Raw genomic sequence first — 14769 nt, forward strand, 5'->3', positions numbered from 1 at the left:
TGCATTAATATATATAATCATAGATGCTATAGCCTCACATTGTCATAAATCGAATATACTCGATCTCCGTAAATTCAGCAATCGCCTCGTTACTTACTAATTACTATATATAGACAAAAGAGCGTTGACATGTCATTAAAGTTAAAGTTTTATTACTAAATCTGTTAATAAGGGGTAAATGTTACATTTGCTACTTAAAGTGTATTTAAGTAATTAAAATTTCTGCAGCAACTCAAAAGACGGCGCGAGCATTCAACCCGAATAGCGTCTGCATCGTCAGCAACCCGTCCAAACCCGAACAACTATTCCTCTTCATCAACCCGAACAATCCGAATAATGTCTGCATCCTCTCCAAACCGGTATTTCCGGCAATCATCAAGTTCAAACTATTCGCCCGTGGGTCGCGACCCCCCATCTCCAAGCAATTCTTCATCAACCCAAAAAACGCATGCATCGTCAATAAGCTGTCGGAGCCCGCCTGGTGACTTTTTCCGACGACCCTCTTCAAGTTCATACTCCGAGCAACCTTTTCCAAACCCCCCAAACCCTAAATCATCACCACTGTAAACAAACGGAAAGTGGCTTCGCACGAAGGTAATTTGGACAAACCACAATTTATGTTAGGGTTTTCTTGCATCGGTTAAGTGTTGGGGGTTAAATGTAATTTTGCAAAAAAGAGGGTTTTTTTCGTAATTATGCATTACCTCTAGGGTGGTTGTAATTTACCCTTCTTTAAATGCTTAGGATTCTTAGGATGATTACAAATGACTGAGATTATCACTATTTATACAATTTCAACTCCTCAACTGATAGTGGTGATCATCTTGATCTAATGACTTTAATCAACTCTTATCATCTTTACATTAGTGAAAGGATTTTAGAAGATCTTCTAAAGATCTCTACTCTTCGATGGATCAACTCTAGCCCTTGACTCTATGTAAAAATGTGCGGTCCGTGATAGTATGCTTTGAATATTCTGTTCAAATCTCGATCACATCCAAACGTTCAATTGCACGAAAAACGTATCTAATTAAGTTGCCCGGAATTTTCAGTAAAAGAAAACAACAACAGTTATTTTAGCATCTGATTAGTAGTTAGAGAATTTCGATTTCGATCTCTACCAATCACAACGTGGATTGATTTATCACGAACACAATATCTAAAATTCTACACAATCTGACGGCTAGATCCTCCGATATGGCCTATGCACGAAAACTGTTCTGAAAAAAACTAATCATATTTTTTTCAAACAATAATTTTACAATTATTTTTAATTAAAATATGTTTTTTAAATTTTTTTAGCAAATGTTTTTTTCCAGCACGTGGGTCATATTATTGAAAAAAACTATAAAAATCAAAATCAAGTAAAAAAAATCGAAAATGAACCAAAAACGTAAAAAGAAAAATCGGAAACAACTAATCAAAATAGCAAAATAATTAAAAACAACTATGAGAAATAATAGAATAGCAAAAACAACTATATTATTATTATTATGAAAAATACCTAACATCAAAAGCATAAAAAACAAAACATCAAAAAAGTGCTCAAATAAAAAATTCAAATAATTGCTATTAATTAGCAAAATAAAACCATTAGAAGAAGAAGAATCATTGCCACAAAATCAATTAGAATAGCCCTCCTCTCATCATCCCTTCAACTCAACAATAGAGAAATCTTAGAATGAATAAAGAAACGAAACATAAGTTGCCACAACCTGCAAATCCAATCTTCAACGAAACGAAACAGCAAAACTGCGCACGTGGAAGATATGAAATGACTATAGTGGTGCAAAGGTGGAATGGAGGAGTGGAAGTCGGGCAGAGGTGTAATGAAGGAGTGGCGGCGGCAGTGCGGTCGTGGGATATTCCCTCATCGTTGTCGAGACATGGTGCCGCCTTCTCATCTCCTTGGCTACCGCCTGATTTCCAGTTGAGGAAAGATAATAAGTGGTGGAGAGAAAAGTCGACGAGACTACGGCTGTTGGGCATAAAGGATGTTGCAAGCATTTTATGGGTTAATAATTATGGTAATATAAGTATAGGGCAAATTTCGGCCACCCCTTGAGGTAAGGTCAAATAACGAAGAAATCTGTTGTTTGCATAATTACAGCTATCTCAATTATTTATTGTCTTACCCGTTCACCTTTATAGTGTCAAATTTACCTAGGGGTGTTTATCCGGTCGGTAAACTGAAAGAAAATATGGTACATGCCGATTATCGAACCGGTAATTTGATGTGATATTCCATTTTTTTTATTATCTTTTATATATAATATTAGTATTTAAGTTAAACTTAATTAAAAATTTAAATATCTTTTATAAAATTTCGGTAACTCAGTTGTTTATCGAACCGAATATTAAACGGTATGAAATTTTGGCGTACCGAAATTACGGTACAATTTTTACGGAATGAACACCCCTAAATTTACCAATTGAAATGATATTTTTGTAAGATAGTACATAGTTGGCGGTGACTATAATTATGTAAATATGAATGATTTTTTTTTCTCATAATTTGACCTTACTTCAGATGTGACCGTAAATAACAACTATATAATTATATAAAATATTGATTTAAAGAAACAATTGAGTGTTTCACTAATGTTAGAAAAAAATGAGAAAATAAAACGTGTAGAAAAGAGGGTATATAAAACCAGTGGCAATTTGGCAATTGTATCGAAAAGAAAGGGCAAAATTTGAAAACCTTTGGATAGTATATTCTTCATTGTTTGCAAACCGACGAACACCAGGGGCTCCGTAGTTGGGAGACATCAAAGCCTCACTGTCACCACCCCGAGGCCCCCCCCCCCCCCCCCCCCCCCCGCCCCCCACACGCGCAGCCGCGCAATACCTCAGCCAAGCACAAGAAACAGACGCGCCGCCCCCATGTGTTGGTTTCGAAGATTGTAGTGGGAAGCTCGGAATCTTGGTTGTGGGAAAAGCTTCGGAATCAATTGATTGTAAGCTCTTAGTAAATTGTTTCAAAGCACAGTTTCACTTCTCTGTCTATTTATCGGTTAATTTTGGTTTTGTGTTGTTTATTTCTTCCGTTTTTTTAGCTTCGGAATCTTGATTACTTTAGAAAGGAAAGGGTTGGGTATCATGTGAAATTGGAGTCTGTGTTCAATTTAATGGCTGTTCGTAATCTATTTAAACGTACGGTACTGTTCGGCTTAGAGGCGATAAATTGTGTTGATCAAGTATTTGATGAAATTACTGATCAGGAGATTTTTTTTTAAAAAGTATTTACCTTTGTGTTTGGGGTTCTCTGATAATTGCACATGGCGTATAGTATCGGTACCTAGGATGTTTTTCAAGATAGTCCTCATGACTTAGCATCAGCTTTCGAGTAAGCAAGCACATGTAGTTAGTTAGTCAAGACAATGAACAATGTGGACTGTGGAGAGTTCGTTTCTCGCATTGTGTGATTGGGGGAAAGAATATTCCTTCTTACAAGTACTGCTAAAAGATCATGTTATCTTGTATGGATATAGTGGTTTGATAAAACATTGACGAAGATCTTTAAAACCCAAGTTTGACTCGGTATTTCCTTAAAATGAGCTGTGCCAAATCTATGGACCTAGGGTGGTGATATGCTTGAACGTACTCAAGCATACCGGCCTGCGTGACCCTCATCAAGAAAATTAGATCTTTAAACTTGAGCTCGTTTGTATTCTTTCTTTCTGCCATATGCTTATTCGGTGAGTGTAGAGTGTGGGCCGTACTTATTTAGTTTTGGGGCCTTGTGCTCCTAGATTAATGTACGCTAATCAGCTTATATATAGTGAAGAGAGGTGATGGATGAATAGGAAGGAAGGGAAAGAGCCATCTACATATTCTTATAGAGAATGGTGCAGATATCAGATGGCAAGAAGCACAAAGAAGTGGTGAGCGGTCTTCAAATGAAAAATGAAGAAAGACGAAAAAATGAAATTGAAATTGGACATTTTTAGCCTGACTACTAGGGTTGCTTAGTTGCTGTACGGCTCTAAGCAAAAAAATGAATTTTTTTAGCATTTCCAGATAAGTTGCTTCATCTCGTGTATTATATGTTCTCCAACTCCTATCTACCTGATCAATTCAATTTATGATAGAATAATGTATTTTCAGCCATATCTAACAGTTTGTTGTCCAAGACTCCACTGTTTGACAGTTGACACACATGAAATCCTTTAGTAGTGAATTCATTTTATCAGTTACCAAATCAAATTGAAAGCACCACATTTGGTTGTGTGAACGATTTCCATGGAATTTCAACTTTTACAATGAGAGGATGACTGGATGATGTCCTTTAGGAATTAAGCGCTTTGTTTTTTTTTTTTTTGTCATTACCCTCATCTTCTTTATTCAGCAACTGGCTGCATAATTGGAAGGGAAAGGGAATTCTAGGTTGGTTCATTGATCAATTGGGTAAGGAGAACACGATCGGAATGCATTTTACTTTTGTTTCTTTGTTTCCTTATTTAAACTAAGGAGGTCCTACTGTTTCTTCTTTAATGTTCAAAGAATCAATTTTTTGCTTGAATTAAGGTCACTTGGTTTGTGGGTTAAGTGTCTTTCTTACTGTTAATTATCTTTTTTTTTTTTCAAGATTCTGAGTCTGTTTGTCAAGTCAGATGGAGTTGACAAAAAAAGAGGTTGACAATGAAAAAGTCTTTGTCGACGGCCATGTTTTTCTAAAAGAAGCTCAGCCTTCTTCTGCCAGTAAAAGTCCCTCGGGCGCTAGTGCTATGAAGAAGAGTTTTGAAGGGAAAGATGCTTTATCATATGCCAACATTCTCCGCTCTAGGAATAAGTTTGTGGATGCATTTGCGGTCTATGAGAGGGTGTTGGAGAAGGATGGCGAAAACGTTGAAGCTTATATTGGTAAAGGGATTTGCTTGCAGATGCAGAACTTGGGGAGGCTTGCGTATGAGAGTTTTGCCGAAGCCGTGAGGCTGGATCCACAAAATGCATGTGCTCTCACACATTGCGGTATCTTATATAAGGATGAGGGTCGATTGGTGGAGGCAGCAGAGGTATTCTTTCACACACTTTTTACAGATGTTGTTTGAAGCCCCTCCATTTTTTTTTCCCTTAAATCTTAATTACGAGTCTAAGAAAATATACTTATTTTACTTCTCAAGTGACATCTGTTTTCTTCAAGAACCTTCATTATCTGTTGACATGTTCAAACTTATTATGAGCCCTTTAAGAATTTGTAACCCTAAAATGGTCTCTGTAATTTCCGTTTCTCCAATCTTCTGAACTGCTCCTCATCTTCTTCACCTCCAAAATCACGTTTTCTGATTCATGGCCATCCACCTTTAGGCCTGAGTACTACTTATATTAGATCAACCACTTCTCTGCTTGTGCTTTTTTCAGACTTGTGCTCTTAAACATAGTCAACAACATTTTTCATACTCTTCCGCTATGATAAAGATGAAACTAATTGATTGTAAGAACTGTGTGACTATAAAACGTGTACTTCTTGTTTTATCCTTATTCTTGTATGACCACTTGTGGAACTGTAAATGTGAATTTTCTTTCTATACTTGAGAGTGGAATAGTAAATATTAATATTTCTATCTGATCTTATTCCTATTCACCATATTTTTTCTTTGAAAACACAAAAATGAAGCCAAAAACAGGAATGTACATACTATTCTTGAGAGTGCAAAAGTGCATTGTGATTTTTCCATCTTGTTTGAGTTTTCCTGTTCTGGTTCTACGAACAGGGAAGCTGCTGTAAACCAGTTTGATAGTTGCTAAGTTATCTGGTCATTAGACTATTGCTTTGGCAAGCTTCATGCCACTTTGTTACATTTAGAGCTACATTGCGTGCTGAAATTAGGCATGTTTCCTTTTCCTTGTGAGGCTTTCCACCTTTCATATTTATTGGATTTGCTTTGGTGCAGATGTATCAGAAAGCTCTAAAGGCTGACCCTTTGTACAAGCTAGCAGCAGAGTGCTTGGCAATTGTCTTAACAGATCTTGGAACCAGCTTAAAGCTTGCTGGTAATACTCAGGAGGGAATTCAGAAGTATTATGAAGCTATCAAAATTGACCCACACTATGCTGTAATTCCTTCCTACCTTCCATGATCATAATTCCGTACTACTTTGAGTTTATTGTCAATCATTTGAGTTTTTTTGTCCCTTTTTTACAAGCAGCCTGCTTATTATAACCTTGGCGTTGTCTATTCGGAAATGATGCAATATGAGACGGCCCTTAACTGCTATGAAAAAGCCGCAATAGAGAGGCCCATGTATGCTGAAGCATATTGCAATATGGGTGTTATCTACAAAAATCGTGGTGATTTGGAGTCAGCAATCGCCTGTTATGAAAGGTGCTCAGTTAATCATATGAAATATGTGCTTTCGGTTACTGGTTTGGTAGATTTTCATCCATCTGATCCCATGTATGGTTCTCGTACTCTTATGTGCAGGTGTCTAACTGTCTCTCCAAACTTCGAGATTGCAAAAAATAACATGGCTATTGCCTTAACTGATTTAGGCACAAAGGTGTGGCTTCTATCCGTTCTTAGTTAAATTACGTCTTCTAGAGCTTTTGAGGAAAAGTGTGAGGCTTGTATATATTCTACATTCTAACACATTTTGAATTTATTCCTGATATTCTACAAAGTTCTGAAAGGGCCATTTTGTCTTTTCTCTTGATCCAGGTCAAATTGGAGGGTGACATCAACCAGGGTGTTGCATATTATAAGAAAGCTCTCTATTATAATTGGCACTATGCTGATGCCATGTACAATCTTGGCGTTGCTTATGGAGAAATGCTGATGTTTGACATGGTAATTGAAAATGAAAATCATGGTCCAAGTTGGTGTTTTTATTGGACACTGCTCATCATAAAACATAATTTTGGTATAGGGCATCAGTAGGAGAATTTCATATCGGCCATTGTTTCTTGTTTCTTATACTGTGCACATTTTAACCATCTGTTAAGCAGTATCCTACTTGGTTTGTGTTTTCTGTTGCAGATTGGATTTCAGAAGATAATTTTGTATTATTAAAACATCACTTGGTCGATGTTTCTTGTTTCATCTGTCATTTTTCGTAACTTATAATCATCTTTCTAATTGACATCCTACTTCTGCTGCAGGCAATTGTATTTTATGAGCTTGCTTTCCACTTCAATCCACATTGTGCAGAGGCATGTAACAATTTAGGAGTGATATATAAGGATCGAGATAACCTTGACAAAGCAGTAGAGTGTTACCAGGCAAGATTTAAACTGGAAAATTATTGATGAAACACATAATATGCTTTTCCATTGTTTTGCTTATACTATACTTATACATTTGCAGTTGGCTTTGTCAATCAAACCCAACTTTTCCCAGTCATTGAACAATCTTGGAGTTGTTTATACCGTCCAGGTTTTGTATCTATAATCTATCCTGTTCACTGTAGAATTTATTGGTGCTCGGATGACATACTATAATATTATTTCTCTTTGCACAGGGTAAAATGGATGCTGCTGCAAGCATGATTGAGAAAGCTATTGTTGCAAATCCGACCTATGCGGAAGCATATAATAATTTAGGTCCCTCTCTTTGCCTTCCATCCCCCTACTATCAAATAAAAATAAATGCCTTGATCTCATTGATCAGTTTCTTATCTGTGTTTCTGCAGCTTATTTTGGGGAATGAATGATACCAATACTTAATACTTTATAATTGAGAATCCATTAAGGATAAATAAATAAAATTCAGATAGATATAGTTGACCTTGTACTGTATGCTGGGGTACATGTGTATTCGGTGATGGGGGTGAGTGGGGGAGGAGTGGAGTGTGTGGAAAAGTGACACCTGTAAATCTTTTCACATTTAGATACATCTGTTTTAGTCTTCAGTGGACTTTAAGTATGATTTTTTTTTTACTTATCGGTTGGGAATTTTTTTTATAGCAAACATATCATTGTCAATGAATCAAGTGATAAATTAGTACCTCTTTCGGATGTCTGTAGGAGTTCTGTACAGAGATGCTGGGAGCATATCTCTGGCAGTTGAAGCATATGAGCAGTGCCTCAAAATTGATCCGGATTCTCGCAATGCAGGACAGGTATTGCTTCCTTCAGCACGTAAAATTTGAGCTCGGGTCATTTAAGGTTGAAGTTATGCAGAACATGAATTTTCTAGCTGTTAGATGTTTATTTTTCTTAAAAGTTCTGTAGAAAAAATGAAAGCTAGTTACTATTTAAAGAAAGAAGATTTGCTTTATCCTGGTTTGGTGGATATGTAAAGGTTCTGCAGTTCTGCTGTTTCAGTTTTAAAGATTAATGCTTGAGTATGGGTTCTCCATATATGTTTGGCTTTTCTTTCAAAGTTCTTATCGTGGTTGTACCTTCTTATATATTTCCCATTTTATCTGGGTGGCTGTGGGGGTACGTTCTTTCCTTTTGTTGGGTACTAATTTCTTGGATGAGTACAAATATTTGAAGCTCCATCCTTAATATCTTTGTGATTGAATAGGCTTAGGAACTATAAACTGTGTTTCTTATCTAACTCAAGGACATGTTGCAGAATCGGTTGCTTGCAATGAACTACATAAATGACGGCAGTGATGACAAATTATATGAGGTTCACAGGTAAGATTTTAACCTTAATTGTGTAATTGCCTTCTTTCAATAAGCTTATTGAACTGTTTCATTCTATAAATCTATTGAATTCATTAATTTTGTTTAGTTAGATGCATCAACATATGCATGCATGTCTATCTTCTGTATCTCACTGTGTCTCGGCAAGCATTTTGTGTGTATATTTTATATTACACTTTGTGTGTATCCTTATATCTCTTGTCTTGGTAATTGTCTGAAGTTGAGGATCAGAATAGCATGAAGTAATATGAAAGTTACAAACATGAATGGAGACTTTCAAAATGCACTCAAGTTTACAAACATGAAGTTATAGTTTTCTCCACGATCGATTTTTTCATTGCCAATATATTAGTCGGTTGCTTGAACTGAATCTTGTGAAGTGACTAGCTCTTTATTTTTTAGATCTGGATCTTTTGGTCTTCATTTTTTGTCTGTATGCACGAGTTATATATTTATGTACCGATATATGTTATGAATTGTGACAAATGTTTTCTACATAAAGTGAATTTACTGAAAACACATTCTGCTATTGTTGTATTTTGTGGTGCCCCCATTTGAAAATGTATAATCGCAGGGACTGGGGTCGGCGTTTTATGAGGTTATTTCCGCAGTATACTTCCTGGGAGAACATTAAGGATCCAGAAAGGCCACTTGTTATTGGATACGTCTCTCCAGATTATTTTACTCATTCAGTGTCGTATTTCATCGAAGCACCACTCATCTATCACGACTATGCAAACTATAAGGTCGTTGTTTACTCAGCAGTCGTGAAGGTAAAAATCACGTCGTAACCCATCCCTCAGCCTCTCTATTTTGCCGGGAATCAATTATTCTTGTTTAAAATGATTTGTCTCTAGAAGCAAGTCGAGAACCTCCAGCCACATTTTTATCTTAATAACCTCCCTCTTCTGATGTGGCAGGCGGATGCAAAAACGAGCAGATTTAGAGACAGAGTCCTGAAGCATGGCGGAGCATGGAGGGATATTTACGGAATTGATGAGAAGAAAGTTGCGAGTATGGTTAGGGACGATAAAATTGATATATTGGTGGAGCTTACTGGTCATACTGCAAACAACAAGTTGGGAATGATGGCTTGCCGCCCTGCACCTGTTCAGGTATTTCCGAGTCTAATAATTATTTCACATTTACTGCATTGTCTAATTATCTCTTCAGATTAATTATTTCATTTTACTTGGCTTTTCAGGTGACGTGGATCGGCTACCCTAATACAACTGGTTTGCCTACCATCGATTATAGGATATCTGATGCACTGGCTGATCCAATTGATACAATGCAAAAGTGAGTCCCGATTCTGTTTTTTTTCAAACGTGTCTTCTATTGGCACAATGAAGTTTCAATCCAGTAGTTAGCTCGAGTAAAACTCGTATTCAATATTCAATATTTCTGTTAATGGCAGGCATGTTGAAGAGTTGGTCCGGTTACCTAACTCGTTTCTGTGCTACACTCCTTCTCCCGAAGCAGGACCAGTGGCTCCTGCTCCTGCTCTATCTAATGGCTTTGTCACTTTCGGTAGCTTCAATAACCTTGCAAAGGTAACGGCAACAGGCGCATAAGCATCTTACACTCGGCATTATTAAGATTTTATGTTATTCTCACGTGTTTAATATTTCGTATACATCAGATAACGCCGAAAGTGCTGCGAGTTTGGGCGAGGATTTTGTCTGCTGTTCCAAATTCCCGGCTAATTGTCAAGTGTAAGCCTTTTTGCTGTGATAGCGTGAGACAGCAGTTTCTTACTACACTAGAGAAGTTGGGATTGGAGTCGCTGCGTGTTGATCTTCTGCCGCTGATTCTTCTCAACCATGATCATATGCAAGCATATTCGTTAATGGACATCAGGTGAGACTGTTATTTCTTTTTCCCGTCGGTTGATAGTAGGTAAATCTTTGTAGAAATCGTAATTATTCTTTATTTTGGGTGAAGGCGTTGTTGCATAACATATTAATAAACATGTAATTTATATGCTTCTTGATTTTAATGAAAGATTTTTGTATTCATAGCTTGGACACTTTTCCGTACGCGGGCACGACTACTACGTGTGAGTCTCTATACATGGGAGTCCCGTGTGTCACTATGGGAGGTTCAGTACATGCTCATAACGTTGGTGTGAGTCTTCTAAAAACAGTTGGTACGTATTCTTTTCTTTTTCCATGCTCAGTTATTTAAAAAAAAAAAATCGACTTTCTCATGAACAATACATTATGGACTACAGGACTGAACAATCTGGTCGCCACGAACGAAGATGAATATGTCGATTTGGCTGTGAAGTTAGCCTCTGATGTAACTGCCTTGTCGAACTTGAGAATGAGACTACGTAATCTCATGTCAAAGTCACCCCTTTGTGACGGAGCTAAATTCATCCGAGGCCTCGAGTCAGCATACAGAAAAATGTGGAGGCGGTATTGTAAGGACGACGTGCCATCTTTGAAGCAAATGGCATTGGCACAAGTGCCACCTCAGCAGCAGCAGGTTGTTCCGGAAGAGATAGCTGTAAGAATAACCGAACCCAAAAAGGTTATTAGTACCTTTGCTGCACCAATCAAGGCCAACGGATTTTACCTCGGGCAATGTTCGTCGGCGAAAACTTCAAATGCAGAAGAAAATGGGTCGCTGTTGAATCAGAGTAGAAATTCGGGCAAATTGAGTCAAAAAGTTTTATTCGATTAAAACTAAGGTTCTGAAATCCTTTTGTGTAACACACGACTGGGTAGCCCCTTGTACCATAGTATTGAATGGGGCTGTTATATATGAAATGGTAGTAGTTTAGGTAAGTGCTCGAAAAATATGTATTTTGTCAAGATATGAAAATCTAGCAGCAGGAACACGAAATGGTAGTGCCTTGTATTAGGAACGCTCTCGATTCTTCTACCCCTTGGTTACGAGTGGGGATTTTTGCAAATATCAAGGATGATTGGTAGCGTTGTGAAAGTTGATTTTGTTAAGGGCTAGTTTATGTTACGAATATGATGATCTTATGTTTTATAATCGAACTGGTGACCAATTCAATTGTACTAGTGATAATTGATTTTCGATATGATTGGTTTTGATTAATGGTAATACAATAAAATAATTAGTGTGTTAAAAATAAAGTTTGAATAATCACAAAAAAACCAAACATAAAATTCAATCATTATTTGAAAAAGTGGAAGAAAAAAGAAAATGAATACGCACCGACACGAGTTTCCCGATTTTGACAAAAAAAAAAAAAAAAAAAATCAAGGTTGAGAGACACTGTATGAAATCAATATATTGTCAGAAAACTCGCAATGGATATATCAAATTGAAAATTCAATCCGTAATAAAGATTTTCCACAAGACAAAATTTATCAGTAAGCATTAGCATAGTAGCAGCTGCATGGAGTAGAATTAAACATTTAAACCTGGTTTCTTTAGCAGCGTTTCAAATACAGAAAGAATCTCGAATGTGATAATAGTAACAAGTATCACATTGGCCAAAACCAGAAATCGAGATGTTTGAAAAGTACTTCATCGTGCAACTTTTTTATAAGCTTCATCGGAAATTAAACACCCGCAACATGACAAAGTGTGGTCTGGAGGGTTCAGCATCTAATCGATTCACTTTTGATGTTAAACAAGCTACTCTTTAATGGCTGCCCTGAGTATCTTCACATCATGTACAGGGCTGCATTAACCAAGCAAAGAGAGTTGTCAAATATTCTGAGCGTAATGTAGCTGATAAATATTGAATTGTCTTTTTTGTGTAAATAGCTAAGAAAGATGATTAAAAAGGCTTACCGATCGGTGTTATCGGTTTGAACGCTTCCAAGTCTCTTGACAATTTCCATTCCTTTACATACTCTTCCAAATATTGTGTGTTTCCCTGTAAACGAAATAGCCTCAAAAGTTGTTACAGACGCACCGGCATATTATATACCAATGGTTAAATTCATCGACATCAAGGTGGAATAAAGGCATCAGATACTACATCAAAGCATTTGTGAGCGCTTTTTATGAAATAATGGCATGTCAAAAGTTGTTATAGTTAAATTGCCACAAACAAAATCAAACATTGATATCGTAACTCTACAATATCAGGAAGAATGACCTAAATCAGACACACCGGCATATTATACGTCAATTGTTAAATTCATCGATTTTCAAGTTGAAATAATGGAAAGTCGGTATTGATACATTAGTGCAAAGTCTTCTTAGCTAACAACATAATTACGTAATTACCATCAAGAGAGGGTGCAGGTGCCAAAGTTATAAAGAACTGGCTTCCGTTGGTATTCGGACCGGCATTCGCCATTGATATGATACCAGCTCCTGTATGCTTCAACTCCCTATCTATCTCATCTTCGAAGTGCTTACTGCATTAAGGAAAAAAACGAGATACGGAAATCAATTTGCAAGCCAAATTCTCCAGACAATGTAATCGCACCATAGAATTCCCTAAACACTAAGAATGTACCGGATTACGAACATACTCAACGAAATGTTTTTGAACATACACAATATCCTTAAGTCCGAACAAATTGAGATATCTAACTACACATGCCTTAAATAAAAAATAAATTAAACAATAAACAAATTTAAATCTTGAAATTTTATTAAATATCTGATTAGTCCAAAGTCCAAACCCTAATTGTGATAAGAATTAGTACTATCAGCTGAGAGAAAAATTACACAAAGAATTAAGAGAGAGAAAAATAGATACCCGTAGATGGATTCGCCGCCCCTGCCAGTTCCGGTAGGGTCGCCGCCTTGCACTATGAAATCCTGTAAAGCAATTTCCAAAAACAGTCCAAAAATACAGAATTAAAAAAAAACAATTCCCAAACAAAATCAAATTGCGAAGAAGCAGAGGAAGTTGTTTTGCGTGTGCGGAAGAGTAAAATGACCTTGATGATTCTGTGGAATTTAACGTTGTTGTAGTAGCCCTTGCGAGCGAGCTTAACGAAATTGTCGCAGGTTCTCGGCGCGTGGTGGTAATACATCTCGATGGTAAAGGGGCCCATGGAAGTCTCCAAGGTGACTTCCGGCGGACCTCCGCCGGCGTCCGCCAAAGTCTCTCTCCTCTCTCTGAGCGCCATTAATTCGACAAGTGTGAGTGTGAGTGTGTGTGTGTGTGTGTGTGAGTGTGTGTCTGTTTGGAAAGGGGGTTTTGCTTTTTTACTTTCCGGAGGGGCGATGGGTCGGGTACGGGTTAGTCAAATCGTTGGATCTTTAGTAATTCTGAAATTACCCCTGAAGTTAGATGTAATTATATCTAAACCCTCTGATCAACTCCAATGCTAAATACCAAAATTAAATTATCAAATATTTATTTGATATTTGAGATAATATTTTAATATTGATTAAAATTCATCTACTCCAACCATTGTTATCAAATAAATTATCAATTGGAAGTTTATGGGTGATTTTATTTGTAATTGCCCCATGTCCACATGTAATTGGATGTTTAGATAGTTACACTTTTGATAACTCAATTTCCAGCAAGTATTTTTACATCCCAAAAGTTGAATTATCAAAATAGAACCCTATTTTGATAACCCCATTGGAGTTAAAAATTTCTATTTTTTGGTATATAAATAATGGTTAATGGTTTGAATACCATGTTTGATAACCCCATTGGAGTTGCTCTTATAGTTTGAACCATTACGCATAGACGACATCTATTCGGAAACCCCGAAAACTCCTAAGAGAAAGACCAAATCTAATTTTGCTTATAAAAAGAACTATTGCACCCGTATTAAAAAAAAAGAAAAAAAAAAAAAATCCACGATCAGCTAACATACCAAATCCGTTGTGCGAGACCACACCATTGAAATCTATCTTGCCTTAACCCCATTACACACAAATTCCTCAAAAAATGTCTTCTTCTTCAAAAATCCAAAAACCTCAAAATATACTAAAACTTGTAAATGAGGAAATTATTGAGTCACAAGGTATCAATATGGAGAATTTTAGGGTCGAAGAACACAGTGAAGTTTGAAAAAATGTACATTTTTATCGTGGTGGTAGTTTTTCTCGTTTTTACAAAAAAAAAAATGTTCGTCAGAAGATTCAGTTCAAAGATAAAGCTGGTAAAACTCTAATGTAATCGTTGATGTTGAAGTTGTGGGAAAATAACTACTTCGAGTATCGTAGATCGTTGAAGGGGACCGGCGAGGTAATGAACCTGTTGTGGAC

General features: G+C 36.7%; 2 protein-coding genes across 3 annotated transcripts; one reads left to right on the plus strand and one right to left on the minus strand.

Moving 5' to 3' along the window:
- The first annotated feature begins 2649 nt into the window (after positions 1-2649).
- Positions 2650-11544, plus strand: SPY (Tetratricopeptide repeat (TPR)-like superfamily protein). Of its 2 annotated transcripts, XM_012984293.2 has the most exons (19): positions 2651-2960; positions 4352-4410; positions 4592-5018; positions 5898-6059; positions 6153-6328; positions 6428-6503; positions 6662-6790; positions 7102-7221; positions 7307-7375; positions 7461-7542; positions 7966-8060; positions 8522-8586; positions 9170-9368; positions 9516-9710; positions 9800-9894; positions 10013-10148; positions 10238-10455; positions 10617-10744; positions 10829-11544. In XM_012984293.2, exons 3-19 carry the CDS (start codon positions 4617-4619, stop codon positions 11281-11283), a joined length of 2802 nt encoding a protein of 933 aa, XP_012839747.2. In that variant the 5' UTR covers positions 2651-2960; positions 4352-4410; positions 4592-4616; the 3' UTR covers positions 11284-11544. The 2 variants fall into 2 exon arrangements, with proteins under 2 accessions (XP_012839745.2, XP_012839747.2); XM_012984291.2 differs by lacking the exon at positions 4352-4410 and having other exon boundaries at positions 2650-2960.
- A 321-nt stretch (positions 11545-11865) lies between these two features.
- LOC105960068 (Cyclophilin-like peptidyl-prolyl cis-trans isomerase family protein) lies at positions 11866-13780 on the minus strand. Its single transcript, XM_012984237.2, has 5 exons — positions 13479-13780; positions 13295-13356; positions 12814-12947; positions 12373-12457; positions 11866-12259 (listed from the first exon to the last, which is right to left on the minus strand). The coding sequence occupies exons 1-5, from the start codon at positions 13668-13670 to the stop codon at positions 12214-12216; spliced, it is 519 nt and encodes a 172-aa protein (XP_012839691.1). The 5' UTR covers positions 13671-13780; the 3' UTR covers positions 11866-12213.
- Between the last annotated feature and the right edge of the window lie 989 nt (positions 13781-14769).

Source organism: Erythranthe guttata, chromosome 10 (assembly GCF_056151865.1).
Source record: "Erythranthe guttata isolate IM_541 chromosome 10, IM_541, whole genome shotgun sequence".
NCBI lineage: Eukaryota > Viridiplantae > Streptophyta > Magnoliopsida > Lamiales > Phrymaceae > Erythranthe > Erythranthe guttata.

Bases quoted from the DNA above. Each gene is read 5' to 3' on its own strand.
- SPY (XM_012984291.2), top strand. From the start codon at position 4,617: ATGGAGTTGACAAAAAAAGAGGTTGACAATGAAAAAGTCTTTGTCGAC. The intron at 6,329-6,427 runs GTGCTCAGTTAA...TCTTATGTGCAG, and splicing joins GCAATCGCCTGTTATGAAAG to GTGTCTAACTGTCTCTCCAA. The intron at 8,061-8,521 runs GTATTGCTTCCT...GACATGTTGCAG, and splicing joins ATTCTCGCAATGCAGGACAG to AATCGGTTGCTTGCAATGAA.
- LOC105960068 (XM_012984237.2), bottom strand. From the start codon at position 13,670: ATGGCGCTCAGAGAGAGGAGAGAGACTTTGGCGGACGCCGGCGGAGGT. The intron at 12,458-12,813 runs GTAATTACGTAA...TTTCGTTTACAG, and splicing joins ACCTGCACCCTCTCTTGATG to GGAAACACACAATATTTGGA. The intron at 12,260-12,372 runs GTAAGCCTTTTT...TGGTTAATGCAG, and splicing joins CAAACCGATAACACCGATCG to CCCTGTACATGATGTGAAGA.